Source organism: Euphorbia lathyris, chromosome 4, assembly GCF_963576675.1.
Source record: "Euphorbia lathyris chromosome 4, ddEupLath1.1, whole genome shotgun sequence".
NCBI classification, from domain to species: domain Eukaryota; kingdom Viridiplantae; phylum Streptophyta; class Magnoliopsida; order Malpighiales; family Euphorbiaceae; genus Euphorbia; species Euphorbia lathyris.
This window is the reverse complement of record NC_088913.1, coordinates 3,459,825-3,474,531: the sequence shown is the minus strand read 5'-3', so window position 1 is coordinate 3,474,531 and position 14,707 is coordinate 3,459,825. Positions and strand designations below refer to the sequence as shown.

The following is a 14,707-nucleotide window of genomic DNA, read 5'->3' as shown; positions in this document are numbered from 1 at the left end:
AATCCAAAAAACCAAAAAACCAAACCGAAAAAAAATTAAGGTTAATCGAATCCAATGGACTAGTGTACGATTTTTAATTTTAAAAATAGTGGTTAATGGTACGGTTACAGTTTCTTCATTCCAAAAATCCGAAATCGACCAAATGTCAATTAAATATTAAAAAACATAGATAAATAATTAGTTAGTCCCTATAGTTTTACATGACCCATTAATCAGTCCAATATTTAATTATAAGGTCTCTAAATTTTGTCACTTTTAATGTTTTAGTCATTCTATCAAATATTAACATTAAATGATATAAAAATATGTAAATAACTCTCAGTTTATTTGTTACAGTCTCTCTAATTTCAATTTTTGCGGCTTTCTTTTTTCTTTTATGTTTCTGGATATAGAAACAAGGACAAAATTTTATTATTTGTGTTTCCAAAACTTTGTAGGCAAAAGTTTTATTAGGGGCAATTTTGCCATTTAGAAATTTATATTTATCCGTTTAATTGTTCTTTAACATATTTGTAGGCGGTGATTTGATATAAGGACTAAATAATTTAACAGAATCAAAACTGAGAGATCATACAATTATTTTAAAAAAGTTAGGGACTAATGAGTGTATTATGTAAAACCATAAGGGTTAAATAATTAGTGTATTATGTAAAACCACACGGATATAATGCAGACACATTTCCTTTCCACAGTTAATCACTTCAACCCGTCATTGACTCGCCGTCTCACTCACACTAAAAATTAGAATTCTTTTATTGTTTTTTTTATTTACTAGTGGTTAGAAACCGAAATAAAAAGTTACCTGACCGAAATAATTGGTTAACCGAATTTAGTGGATTAGTGTTTTTAAAAAGCCTAACCAACCGAATTAACCTTAATGGACTGGTTAATTGACCACATGCACCCCTAATTTTTGATTTTTTATAGTTTAAGGTCTTAATTGATTTTAAAACCTTAGTTTAAGGAGCCAAACGGATATTATGCCTATTATTTAATTATTGGTAATTATTATTATTATTATTATTAATTATTAATTTCTCTCTCTACAGCTCTTAAGCCATTTTGCTGAGTGTTTTTTCTTTTTTCCTTCTCTTGTTATCTGATTTTCATTTATCAATCAGATATTCTTTCTCCCTTTTCTCTTTTCCCTTCCTCTCTGAAAAAACAAAGCAACTGAAAACCAGAAGAAAAACGTATTTAGTTAGAGAGAGGGGAAAAGTTTCAACAAAACCCAAAAAAATTCAGAAAAAATTATAAAAAAATTAGCTAAAAAGATAAATTTTCGATTATAGGTAGAACGTGTTTTGGAATTTTTCTCAGTTTAAATTGCTGGGTTTTTATTTATATATTCATCATCATCATCATCTTTTGGCTTCAAATCGATCATCCTGTATCGGTTTTTCAGGTACTTCTCTTAATCTGTTCTTGTTTTTTATTTTTTCTTGCTAGCTGTTGTCCAATCTTTTGTGAAATTAGACATTTAACCTAGACTTTTTTTTAATTCTTTTTTAATGGCATTCTTGGAGAAGTAGAGGGATCTGATTGACTCCGTTGGGATATGTTTGAATTTGATTTCTAGGTACAGGACTTTTCCGATCACTTGTGTAAAATTTAGGTTTCTGGGCAGCGTATAAACGCAGATTGTTCGATGTTAGGTTGTGTTTTTGTTTGGGTAATATGAAAGAAGTATTAATTCTATCATTTTTGCAGAGTTTCTATTATTTTTTCTTGTTAATTTGGATTTATAGTTACTCATGGATGTGTTAATGCGTAGTGTGATTTTTAAATTCCATTGATTGCATCTAGTGTAGGGATCGAGATTTTGTAAGCTGAGACTATTTCTTCTGGTTATTGTTTGGTGAAATTGGGGATATTGGCAGCCACAATAGAGAATGTTTACAAGTAAAATAACCGAAATAGGCGTTTTTTAAGCTAAAAGTTACATCAATAGCAATTGCGTAGTATTTTACTGTATGGTGTTAATTGCTGTATATGAACATAAATAGGGTGGTTTCTGTTCTGCCTTTTGATGCACTCATGGATCATTATTTAGGTACCAAAATAGGCCTAAGGTTTTTGGGAAAATATCAATTTAGGTTAAACTAGCACCAATATAGGCTTAACCTTTAAAAAAACATACCAATTTAGGTATCGATAACGAAACGTGACATGCCATTCATATTACTATGTTAAGTTCTCATTTCTATCTTCAGGTGGCAGAACTTTATGGAGTAATATGAATGATGTGCCATTTTCCGTTATCGAGACCTAAATTGGTAATTTTTTTGTAAACGTTAAGCCTACATTATGTTATACATGGAGCCTAAATTGATGCTTCCCGAAAAAACTTAGACCTATTTTAATACCTTATCCCTTTTTTATATGATTCCTATTGCTTAGCAATCAGGAATGACGGACCCGTTTCAGAGGTTTTATTGGTCAAGTACCTACAACTATAGAGTATATTCTTGACTGCTTTTCCTTGAAGCTATATATTAATGGGTTTAGAACAATGAAGTATACTATATACATGACAGTAATTAGTATCAAATGCATTGATGTAGCATGTGATGCTTATTGGGGTGAGGTCGGGTATGGTAAAATGAGACCCAGACATTATTTGCTGTGGGTCTCTCTCCAGTTTCTTAGGGAATGAAGAACAATGTCATCTAGAACTAGGAGGCACTCATTTAAGTGTTGAAGGTTGTTCAATGAGAATTTTGCGACAGAAAAAAGTGGTGCTTTGTGAATGTGATATAGAATAGGAGTAAATAGAAATCGTGGAATAGGAGTTGTCAATTAATAAGTTTGAAGTAAAGAGGAAGTTTCAATTAGCTAGAAGTAGAATCTGATTTGGAATCGTGTATGCCGGCATAAATGGTTCCCTAAACCAGAAACAGGTTTCCATTATTCATATTTTAAGAAACGAGCCAGGAAGAGTCTCATTTTGGTTTCTGGCTATTTTCCTTTCCGAAACGGGCACGATAAGGAGAAATGCTACTGAACAGGCGTTTCCGTGCAACATAGGCATAACATATGTAAATAAAGATGATGTTAGCAAAACGATCGGAGCATAATATGCTCAAAGAAATCTCTTTCATTCCATTTAATTTGCTGTTATGTACTGGGGAAAAAATTGAAGGTTGCATTAGTCATGCTTGGAAACCTTAGTATATTCTTGATGATGAGAATTATATGTTGCATTTTAAATTTGAAGAAATGTTATTAACCTACTGTGTGATGAACGTTTTAATATGATGTGTGTTTGTAAGAGATGTGATAAATATTTGTTGTGCAAGTTCTTTATCAACTTCTTTAACAACAACAACAACAACAACAACAAAGCCTTAGTCCCGAAATGATTCGGGGTCGGCTAACTGAACCGTCATACCAAACCGTGAAATCAACTTCTTTAACAAAATCACAAAAATTTGAAGGGTACACAAGTAATTCTGCAATATGCTCTCTTGAGGCTTAAGGGTTTTCAGTCTTATTATGGTCCTTTGTAAACAGTAACCATCTGTTGCTCTAAATTTGATTATTGCTTTGGATATTACAGATGTTCATGGTCATAATTTAGTTTTTCTCCTTTTTCTTTTCTTCCGCAAATTCAGGTTCAGACATTCCCCAATGCAACCGGACTACTTATTGGCATTGATGCAAGCTCAACAAAAAGTGCTCTGCAGCTGCATTTTGAAGTGATTCCTGAATGTTTGAGGGACTTTAAATTTCAATCATTACTTTTCTCCAAGCAGTTTAGTACTTTTCTTTTCCTTTTCTATGATTAGACGCAACTGTCATGGTGTTGCTGGTTTTAATTTTTCCAGTTATCAGTTAGAGTTCTAATTAAGTGTTCTTGTTTTTTTATCTGCTATTTTAGGTCCTCTATAGCTGCTGGAAACTTGGGATCCTAGCTTGTTTGCCATTTCGTTGAGTGGCATAAGTTGGCTCTTATGCAAAGGCAACATAGAGTGACTGAGTCATTCGCTGAAACTGTAGACACTGATCAGGAATTTGTTTCAAATAACACTGGCATGAGTCAACGATCTTCCATGAATAACTTTCTAAATCCAGTAGAAAACAGGTTGTCAAATAATACTGCTTCTTATGATGAGGCGTCATGTATAAATGCTGTCAACCATAATGTCCAGAGCTTTAGTGGATGGAATTCTGGCGAGTCTAGCTCAAGGTTAAGTCTGCAGAATCAGGCCATCGATGATGGGGCAAAAATGGAAGATAGATGGGCTTCTTCATTTAATACTTCTGCAGCCATTGGTCCAAGGTCAGAAGAGAGACGATTTGATCCAAATGATATTTTTCTCCCGGGAAGAGTTGGTATTGGCATTGGTGGCAATCAGATCAGAAGTGCACCATCATTCTTGCAAGGCTCCAGCTCTAACAATATTTCACCAAATTTAGGTTATTTGGGAGACAGTAGTAATGCTGGGCATGCTGCCGAAACTGTTTTAGGCCCTACTCGATTCAATTCTGTCGGGGTAGAAATTGAGCAGTCATCTACTAATTTTACTTCCGATGTTGGCCCATCTGGAAATTCTGGTTACTTAATGGAGGAGACTAGTAGTGGCTCAGGATCCTCTCTAGCAGGTTGGGGTTTATCCTGCAAGAGAAAAGCTCTTGAAGGTACATCTGGACAATCTTTTCCTGGTGGTAGTTCAAGTTGCTTTCCGCAAACCGAAAATGTTGCATGGCATACAGGTGGTGCTCATCATAATGCTTCTAGCAGCTTAAGTTTATCTCCACCTTCTCGGAATTCTCCTAGTGTTAGCCCTCCTGAACTGTCGAATACAAGAATGGGTCTCGGCATGAGAGGGGTAGCTTCAGACAACTTTCCTTCTTCGACTGTTACCGGAAATGCAGACTCTGTGAGAAGTTCTAGTAGGAGGTTCAATGCTGGGCACCAACAGGAATCTCTAGTGTTCAATTTATCAACTGGTGGCGCTAGGCGTTCTAATGCTTGGTCTGTACCGCAGCCTTTTAGATCTGCCTCATTTAGTGATTCCCTGGATTTTAGATCAATACCAACTACGAATTCAAACGCCTCTCAGGGTCCACTTCCTGGAATGCAGACCTCTGCTTCATCAAGAAACATATCTTTCCCGTGGAATGGATCTACCAATTCAAGAGCTGGAAATTCATCCAGTTCCTTCATCGCTGGAGAAAGAGGGGCTGCATTAAGAGAGGACGGAAGTTTAAGAAGCATGTCGAGAACTAGCGCCGAGCTTCCCATGTTTGTGCCGGTAACCGAGATGAGATACATGGGACAAGATCCATCAGGTTGGAGTTTGGCTACTGGAAACATGAGCGCTTCTCCCAGCGTCTCTTCTACCAGAATTAGTCCTAGTTCAAGCATTCATCCTTTGCCTGCTCCCACCTGGTTTCCTCACCAGAATCATCCGGTAACACCTAATCATCAAAGGTTTTCCGAGTTTGCTCCCTGGTCTTTGTTTCCTTCCATGGACTCTGAGTCTGGAGGTCACAATGTTCATTTCCCTCCATTGTCTTCTGGTCCTTCTGTGTCCTCCCAGGAAACAGTGATGAATTCTGGATCCAGTGGTCAAGGTCATAATCAACAAATTCCAAGGGCAGCCTTCGTGATTGAAGGACAGGGTGATGATGTTCTTGGGATGCCTCGTTCATTGAGGGCTTTAGCTGCTGATATTGAAGGCAGACATCGTCTTATATCTGAGGTTTGTTTCAGATATATAGTCTGGTTGTCAACTTATTGATTTTGCGCATATAATTGATTTGCTGAAACGCCCCTATTTTATTCTCTATTATCCAAGTTAAACTGAAAAACGTGGCAATGCTGAAACTATACTTAGAAAATAGCTTCCCATATTAATCAGACAGAGACGAATGTGGAAAATGAGTGATTTGATTTCTGTCTTTCTATGGCCTTCAGGTGGGTTAAATGATTATTGGTCACTGAACTTACATGGTTGTCTCAAAATGGTCACTCAACTTCAATTTGTCTCACTAAAATCATTCAACTTTGAATTTTTTCTCAATTAGGTCACTCCCGCGATTTCGGTAGTTAAAAAACATCGGAATGATGTCATAGCTGACATGACAGCATGAGTCAACTCAAATCTCGGCCTGAAGCGACATGTGGCAGCCACATGACCGGTTATTTTTATGAAAAAAAACTAATTTTTTTTTCCATAGATATAATGGACTCGTGGCAGCCATATGGCGCATATGTGGATGTCATGTGTCGTTTCTGTCCGAGATCTGAGTTGAGTCATGCTGACGTGTCACTCATGTATCATTCCGATGCCTTTTAATTATTAAAATCCCCGGAGTGACCTAATTGAGACAACTCAAAGTTGAGTGATTTTATTGAGACAAATTGAAGTTCAGTGACCATTTTGAGACAACCATATAAGTTCAATGACCAACGGGGCATTTAACCCGAAGATTTCTGGTTGGGAAATAAAAAGTCTATAATGATTTTGAAGAGCGACTTACGATTATATTGAATGACATTTTCAGCAAAAAGTTGACCTTTTTATGCTACGTAGGCACTTAAACTTGGTTGCAGAAATTTCTGGCAGCCATGAGATAGAGAGGATGACCATAGGAGTTGATAAGGTTTAATGGTGTTCAATTCATAGATCTGTAAGAATCGAAGAAGAAAAGATGATAAAAAAGAGATATATGAGCATATGCTGAACAATTCTGTCATGACATCTTAAATATCCATAATTTTTATCACTAAAAAAACGGGTTGTCCTTTGATAATCGTGTTATATGATTTATATATGCCACATGGTTATATATGATGATACAAATGCAATAAAAATGAAAATTTGCAAACTTATCTCTGTAAATCTTGCTGGAAATTGACAACCCTACTCAAAAGTTCATAAGAGTAATTATTAGGGGTGTCAAAATGGACTATTGTATGATAATGGTGTTATGTGATCTATATATTTTTATATGATATAAATGATACAACAATGATAATTGTATCAAACAGGTCGATTGAAGCTGTTTTTGTGAATGTATTATTGTGTCAATTTTGACAGCTCTAGTGTTTATAAATATCAAATTTGTTTAATTAATTATAAACATGTGAATAAAAATGGAACTCTAAATCACTGTATAAAGATTTCTTTTGGCTTAATGCATATCTATACCCTTGAACTTGACAAGTTTTGCCTATTGGCATCCTGAATTTTTAAAGTAACCTATCACACACTTATAGTTGGCTTTAAAAACCTATCGCACATCTGTAATCTGTATGTCGCCTCATCTGTCAAAGATAACATATCAACGATTTTGTGAGCATGAGGTCCAAATGAGCCAACTATAGGTGTGATAGGTTTTTAAAACCAACTATAGGTGTGGGATAGGTTTCTAAAGTTGATAAGTTATTTTAAAAGTGCAGGGTGCCAATAGGCAAAACTTGCCAAGTTTAAGGGCTTAAATATGCATTAAGCCAATTTTTTTTGGATGAAATATATAAATAATTCTTAATAGAAAGACATCCCCAAATGCTGATGGAACTTTTCTTTAGGACCTAATGCCCTTCTTCTCAATGTAGCCCCAACAGCTTTGACCCTACGTTTCTGAATTCTCTCTTTTTCAGTCATCCAATGAATATTACTGTGCAAGGTTTCAGGAAAAAAAGAACTTGTTACTGACCTAATAATCGCATTTAGGAGTGTTAACGAGCTGAGCCGAGACCGAACCCTGCCAGGCTCGGCTCGGCTCGATTAAATTTTTACTCGAGCTCGGCTCGGCTCGAAACTCGATGAGCCTTGAAATTTCAGGCTCACCTCGAGCTCGAGTCAGATTCGGCTCGAGCTCGAAAATCTCGCGAGCCTGAAATTTTTAGGCTCAAATCGAGCTTCACACATGCCCGGCTCGAAAAAAGCTCGCGAGCTCGATTTATCTGTATTCAAAAGTGTTTTTTTTTTCACATTTTCTGAATTAATTTTAACCTGTAATAGTTTAAAACTAAATGAGGAGGTCACTTAGGGTTAGCTTAGCAGGTTACGGGTGGGTTTTTTGGGTTGGGTTGGGTATTATGTATTTGGGTCCAAAAACTATTATTAGGTACTACTTAAAAAAAAAAGGTTATTTATTACAATTTTTCATATTTATTAATAATAAAATATTATAACATATTATAAATTAAATATTAATAAAAATATATTAATTAAAATATTCGAGCCGGCTCGCGAGCTTTCGAGCCGAACCTCTCTAAGCTTGGTATTGGCTCGTTAATGTCTCGAGCTGGTCGCAAGCTCCTGTCGAGTCGAGCTTTGACCGAGCCGAGCTTGAATAGTTCGTGAGCCACCCTAGCTCATTAACATCCCTAATCGCATTTAACCGTTCATCTACGAGACTACGACTCTGGGAACAATTTAGTTCATGCAAAGGACTCTGTTAAATTTAGGCTTAATGCATATTAACACCCTTAAACTTGACATGTTTTGTCTATTGGCACCCTGAACTTTTAAAATAACCTATCACACACCTATAGTTGGCTTTAAAAACCTATTACACACTTATAGTTGGCTTTAAAAACCTATCACACACCTATACTTAACTCATTCGGACCTCCTGCACACAAAATCGTTGATATGTCATATTTGACAGTTGAGGTGGCATGGTGGCATGCGTACTCAACTGTCAAAGATGACAAATCAATGATTTTATGTGTAGGAGGTCAGAATGAACCGACTATAGGTGTGTGATAGGTTTTTAAAGCCAACTATAAGTGTGTGATAGGTTATTTTAAAAGTTCACGTGCCAATAGGCAAAACCTGCCAAGTTTAAGGATGTAAATATGCATTAAGGCTTAAATTTACTTCTTGATATTGTAGTAACGTGACTGCAATCAAGCTTGAATAAGGTTTTCTGAGTAACTAACAGTTAATATTCTCTTTGCACCAGATTCGTCAAGTCTTGAATGCCATGCGCAGGGGTGAAAACCTACGAATTGAGGTTTGATTGATTCTCAAGCTAAGTTTTATATAGTATGACTTTTGTCTCGAATTCTGTAAGGAATGGTTTTTCTCCTTTTATTTCCGATATAATTTTATTAGAGTGCATTTTGATTATCTTGTCACATTTCTATAAGACTTTCGTTAAACTGTGCGTTGTTTCCTCGGATATCTATCTTGGCGGCAATTAATTGACAGAAATAATGCTTAGCTTCTTGTTTGAACAAACCTTTATGCAATATTATTACAGGATTATATGCTTTTCGATCCATTCATGCATCACGGGATGGCTGAAATGCATGATAGGCACAGGGATATGCGCCTTGATGTTGACAACATGTCTTATGAGGTAAAAGATCGATCGATCAATTGATTTTCCTTCTGTTCAGTTCACTTGGGATGTACTGTAATATGAAGATTGGAATAACAGGAGTTGTTGGCATTGGAAGAACGCATAGGAGATGTGAGTACCGGACTTAGCGAGGGGACGATTCTGAAGCTAATGAAGCAGCAAAAGTACTTCTCCATGACAACAGAATACCCATCAGACATGGAGCCGTGTAGTATATGTCAGGTATTCACTATGTTCCGCTCTAGCATCACGTAGGAGTTAAATACACCGTCATTGAATTTAGGAAAATCATTCACCATGGTCATAGAAGATCAAATCATTTCCTTTTAAACTCATAATTATCATTGAAGTTGTGAACTTTGTTTTTTGGCCAATAATAGGCCGAGAAGCTGGGCTCACACGTCATCTCTTGCATCACTGACATTAACGAAATTCCTAAAATCTAACCCGGATTGTATATTCTCTCTCAATCTTTGACAAATTCAAATAAAAATTATCAAACCAATAGCTGTCTCTTTTTGGCCTTCTATTGGTTTTTGATTGTGTAAATTAAGAATTATAGGTTTTAAGATCGAATTGGTCTTTTGTGAAACACTCATACAAGTTCGATGAATGTTTGTACATTTAGGGTTTAGGTCTGTTCGGTACATTTAGGGTTAAGGTCTGTTTGGTTGAATTGTTGTTATTGTTGTTAGCATCGATCATGACAAATTCAAATCAAAATTGGCAAACCAATAGCGGATTCTTTTTGGTCTTTTCTTGGTTAGATTGTGTAAATTAAGAATTATAGGTTTGATGATCAGTCAGTGTATTTAGGGGTCTTTTCCGAAACATTCATATAAGTTTGATGACCAGTCAGTATATTTAGGGCATGTTTGGTTCAACTATTGTGTGTTTTTGTTCAACTATTGTTGTTGGTAGCTGATAGATGTTAGCTAATTTTCCTTTCAAAATTAGCTGTTTTAATCCAAAACCAAACGCTTCTATTCTAATGTTTGGAGTAGAAAAAAAAGGGTAAATTACATTCGTGGTGTACAACCTTTGTCATTTTTCACACTTTTTTGTAAAACCTTCAATTTTGCACACAAAACTATACAACCTTTTGGCGATTTCCACTAAAATATACAACCGGTCATAATTACCGGCTGTACGCTTTAGTGGAGGTTAAATTGATGATGTGGTGCATTAACTGGTCATAATTACCGGCTTTACGCTTTAGTGGGTAGTCACCAAAAGGTTGTACGTGCAAAATTGAAGGTTGTACACTCAATTGTGAAATAGGGCAAATGTTGCACACTACGGAAAAAAGCATAAAGTAGCTACGAAAAGGAGACAAAACAGGCACGTAATCCCAATTTTTAGAGAGTTCAAATAAGAAACAACTGCTGCTGCTAATAGTTTTACTCTGTTATTTACTCAATTTCACGATTTTTCGATGCAGGAAGAGTACGCGGACATGGATGAACTCGGGAAACTAGAATGCGGGCATGACTTCCACACCAAATGCATCAAACAATGGCTAATGTTGAAGAATATATGCCCCATTTGTAAGATGACAGCCTTGCCTACATAGAAAGAAAGGGGGAAGATGATGATGCTTTCAGAGCCTATATAATTTAATTTTTTCTTGCCAATGGTAAAAAACATCAATCCAGCAACTGGGTGGATGATATGCTAAAATCACATTTTGTTTAAACAAATTCTACTTGTGAATCTGATGAAATGCGTAATTTCATCGGAGAAGCGAGTCTGATCCGCCTCGAATGATTAAACGGGTTTGTCCGCCTTAAAAGCATTATGACAATCATGAATGTAACATTGGATAATATCCGCGACATTGTCAAGCTTTTCCACAGGATATATGTTAATTTCGAATCGTATGAACTAAATTGCTTGTCTATAGTCTTGATGATGTAGTTTAATTGAATTGAATTGATTTAAGTTTCTGAGACTTTTCGATTTGATTAACTGGAAAAAAAGCAATGAAAATCCGAGTCGAATCAAGAGGAGTTGTGGTTAGGGGTGAATTGGCACTCAATTCCAAAGTTAGCTAGCTGGTTCGACGGAGTTGTGGTTAGGGGTGAAATGGCACTCGAATCCAAAGTTAGCCGGTTCTAACCATATCGGTACGAATCAATCCATACAGATTTTATTTAGTGTGTCAGGAGATGTAATCAAGTGTCAAATGTCTTTAAAGTTGGCGATCTAAGGATGTTTAATTAAACTGAAAATTAAGTATTGTAAAAATGTGTAGTCAAAATGTTTTTAAAGTTGGTGGTTAATGATGTTTAATAAAATTGAAAATTAAGCGTTATAAAAATATTTATTGAATAAAATATTATAAATGTTGAAAGTATTAAATGATGTAATTATTTTGATAAATATTATGGTTATTAAAATTAGACCGGTAAGTATTAGAAAAGACAGAGAGATAAAGGTTAAAGGTTCAATTGAGGTTTAATCGGAATTTAAAAAATTACGTGAAAATTATATCTATATTACAATTAAGTTTATAACATACTATATTATTAATAAAAATTATACTAATAATAGTATCTTTTAAATATCAATTTATGATATTTTAAGATATTAATATAATAAATAAAAAATTTATTAAAACTCAATGTATATAAAAATTGTAAAGGGACTTCTTAAAGGTGATGTCTCACCAAGTTCATTAATCTGGAAATAGTAGTTAATTGAAAGTTTAAGTCCTAATTTTTGAGCCAATTAAAGTTAGGACCGCCTTTCTAAAGGAAATAAAGTCTAAGAGCATCTCCAACAGTCTCTTAAGTTGGCTCTTAAATTAAAATTTAAGGAGGGAGAATGAAAATTCATCTCCAACAGTCTCTTAGTGGCTCCTCAAATCACTAAGAGCCTTTCCATCCTCTCTATTAATAGAGAGCCTCTCTCCACCTCTTAGTGCCTCCTAACTTCATTTTTTATTAATAATTTATTATTGATGTGTCTCTCTCCTCACACTATTGGTAATGTAACAATAAAGAATAATTTTAATAATAAAATAATAAATAAGGAGTGAATATAAGAAGCATTGTTGGAGATAATATATCTTAACCACTCTTAAATAACTAAGAGTCAATTATTTATATTATTTTTAGAGAGCTCACTAAGAGTCTCTTGGAGATGCTCTAAGAACTTAATGGATTGATTGGTTTGCTTTAACCCTCTTTGCAAGCTTAAGTAATTCTTGTTATATAATTTGAAAGATTCTCTTTATTTATTCTAATTCACCGTAATCCATCTCACCCCATAAGAAATAAAAGTGGAAATCTGTTAAAAATTTTGTTGCTCATGGAAAGTTTACAAGTTACACACGACATGTATGGCTTGAAGCAATCTCATGTTCCTTGTTTGGGTGATCAGTGCTGCCATAATTGAATTTGGACTTTGCTGAAGTACCTATAATCATTTTGTATTATATCATCATATAGTTCTATTTGAAATTTACTAGTGGTATATGTTGATGATGTCTTAATTACTAGAAATGATGAGACTGACATTACGAAATAAAAAGAATTCTTTGGTACTTGTTTTCAGACAAAAGACTTAAGACGACTGAAATATTTCATGGGGATTGAAGTTTTTTTTTTTATAGTCGTAAGGGGATCGATCTCACAAAAAGAAAATACTGCATAAACATATTAAATGATGTTGTATTGATTGAGGCAAAGGTTTGTGATGAACATATGATACCAAATGGGAAGTTGAAGGCTGACGATGAATATTTACTTCTGAAACCTAAAAAATATAGACGAATAATTGAAGAATTGAATTATCTTAACTCATTTCGATATTTCCTTCACGACGAGTGTTGTAAGCCAACATATCCTAAGATACTTAAAAGGGACAGTGGGGCATGGTATATTATATCAAAATTGTGGCTATCTCACCGCAGAAGGTTTTACAAATGCGAATTAGGAAGATCTTACAAATAAGCGTTCTACCACGGGTTATTATGTATTTGTCAGAGGCAACCTCGTATCTCAGACGAATAAAAAGAAGAGTGTGATATCTAGATCCAGTGTATAATCTAAATACAGAGCAATGGCACAAATTACGTGTTAACTTGTATCGTTACACTCAGTGGCGGAACCAGGACTCCGAATGACCCGGGGCTCAAACATATCAATAAAAAAAATTTCAAAGTCCAACCCGTTAGGGCTGGGCAAATTTTTGAGCCTCCAACGCATTAAAACTGTAAAAATGTTAGTATCATTTTTTGTAGAAACTAGCATTGAACTAATTGAATATTAAATATGTTTATTTTTTTTAATGATAAAGACATATTAAAAATGAATTCAAAAGTGTTATGAAAATAAAAATAAAGAGTCCATTTAAAAATAAAAACTTTTTAAAAGAAAATGAGATTGAAGGGAATCGAACACAGGACCTCTCAAATAAAAACAAACATCCTTAACCTTCTCATCTACCTTTGAACATTAATATAATACTACATAGAGTCAATATAATTCTTTCCAAAATATTACGAAACACCATTACGAAAAAAAAAAATTTCTCAAATCTCGGGCGGCCGGCCGGGGCTGGAGCCTCCCCTCCCCCCCCGGTTACACCATCTATTTGGTGAGATTGAGTTTGCTCAAAAGAAACTGATGAAGTTATGCTGTGACAATGAAACAACTATTTATATCGCCAATAATCTCATATATTCAATAAAAGAACAAAACCTACAGAAGTTGATTTGCACTTTATTACTTGGAAAATGCTATAAAATGGTACAATCACACAGTTCCACATATTAGAACAAAAGACCAATTAACATATGTATTACAAAAGCGTTATTGAGAATCGGGTTAACTATATATGTATTAAGCTAGACATGATTAATATCTATGTTTCAGCTTGAGGGAGAGTGTGTTGAAGGGCTGCTAAAGCCCTACAACATGCTTAGGCTGCTTTAGACCTGTTCATAGGTTGGGTCGGGCTCGGGCCGGGGCTAACCAGGCTTATCATATAATTACTATGTCCAACCCATACTTTTTTTATATTGGGCTCGGGTCGGGCTGGGCGAAGCTATGGAAACTAAATCCCAAGCCCAGCCCGCCCAACTAGTATATTTGTATATAAAAGTTATTATTTTAATAATTTTATATTAAAAAATTAAAGTAAAGTAAAATTAAATTATAAAAATAGTAGATATAAATCATAGTAAGATTTACAGTAGTTTTTTTTAAGAGAAGCAGCTCGTGGAATTACAAATTCAATTTCAATTGTTGATCATGAAACGTTAACAATATTTTTAACAAAATAATAATAATAAATAATTTAATTAAACAAAAAAAATATTTTTAATATATATAATATACTACCGGACTGGGCTGGGCTATGTTCGGGCTTTTAA

The 14,707-nt window shown here is 34.8% G+C and overlaps 1 protein-coding gene across 1 annotated transcript; it reads left to right on the top strand.

Moving 5' to 3' along the window:
• The first annotated feature begins 1,090 nt into the window (after positions 1-1,090).
• Positions 1,091-11,229, top strand: LOC136227133 (E3 ubiquitin-protein ligase MBR2). The gene is made up of 7 exons (XM_066015831.1): positions 1,091-1,405; positions 3,615-3,754; positions 3,881-5,708; positions 8,926-8,976; positions 9,226-9,324; positions 9,406-9,549; positions 10,769-11,229. Exons 3-7 carry the CDS (start codon positions 3,954-3,956, stop codon positions 10,898-10,900), a joined length of 2,181 nt encoding a protein of 726 aa, XP_065871903.1. The 5' UTR covers positions 1,091-1,405; positions 3,615-3,754; positions 3,881-3,953; the 3' UTR covers positions 10,901-11,229.
• The last annotated feature ends 3,478 nt before the right edge of the window (positions 11,230-14,707 follow it).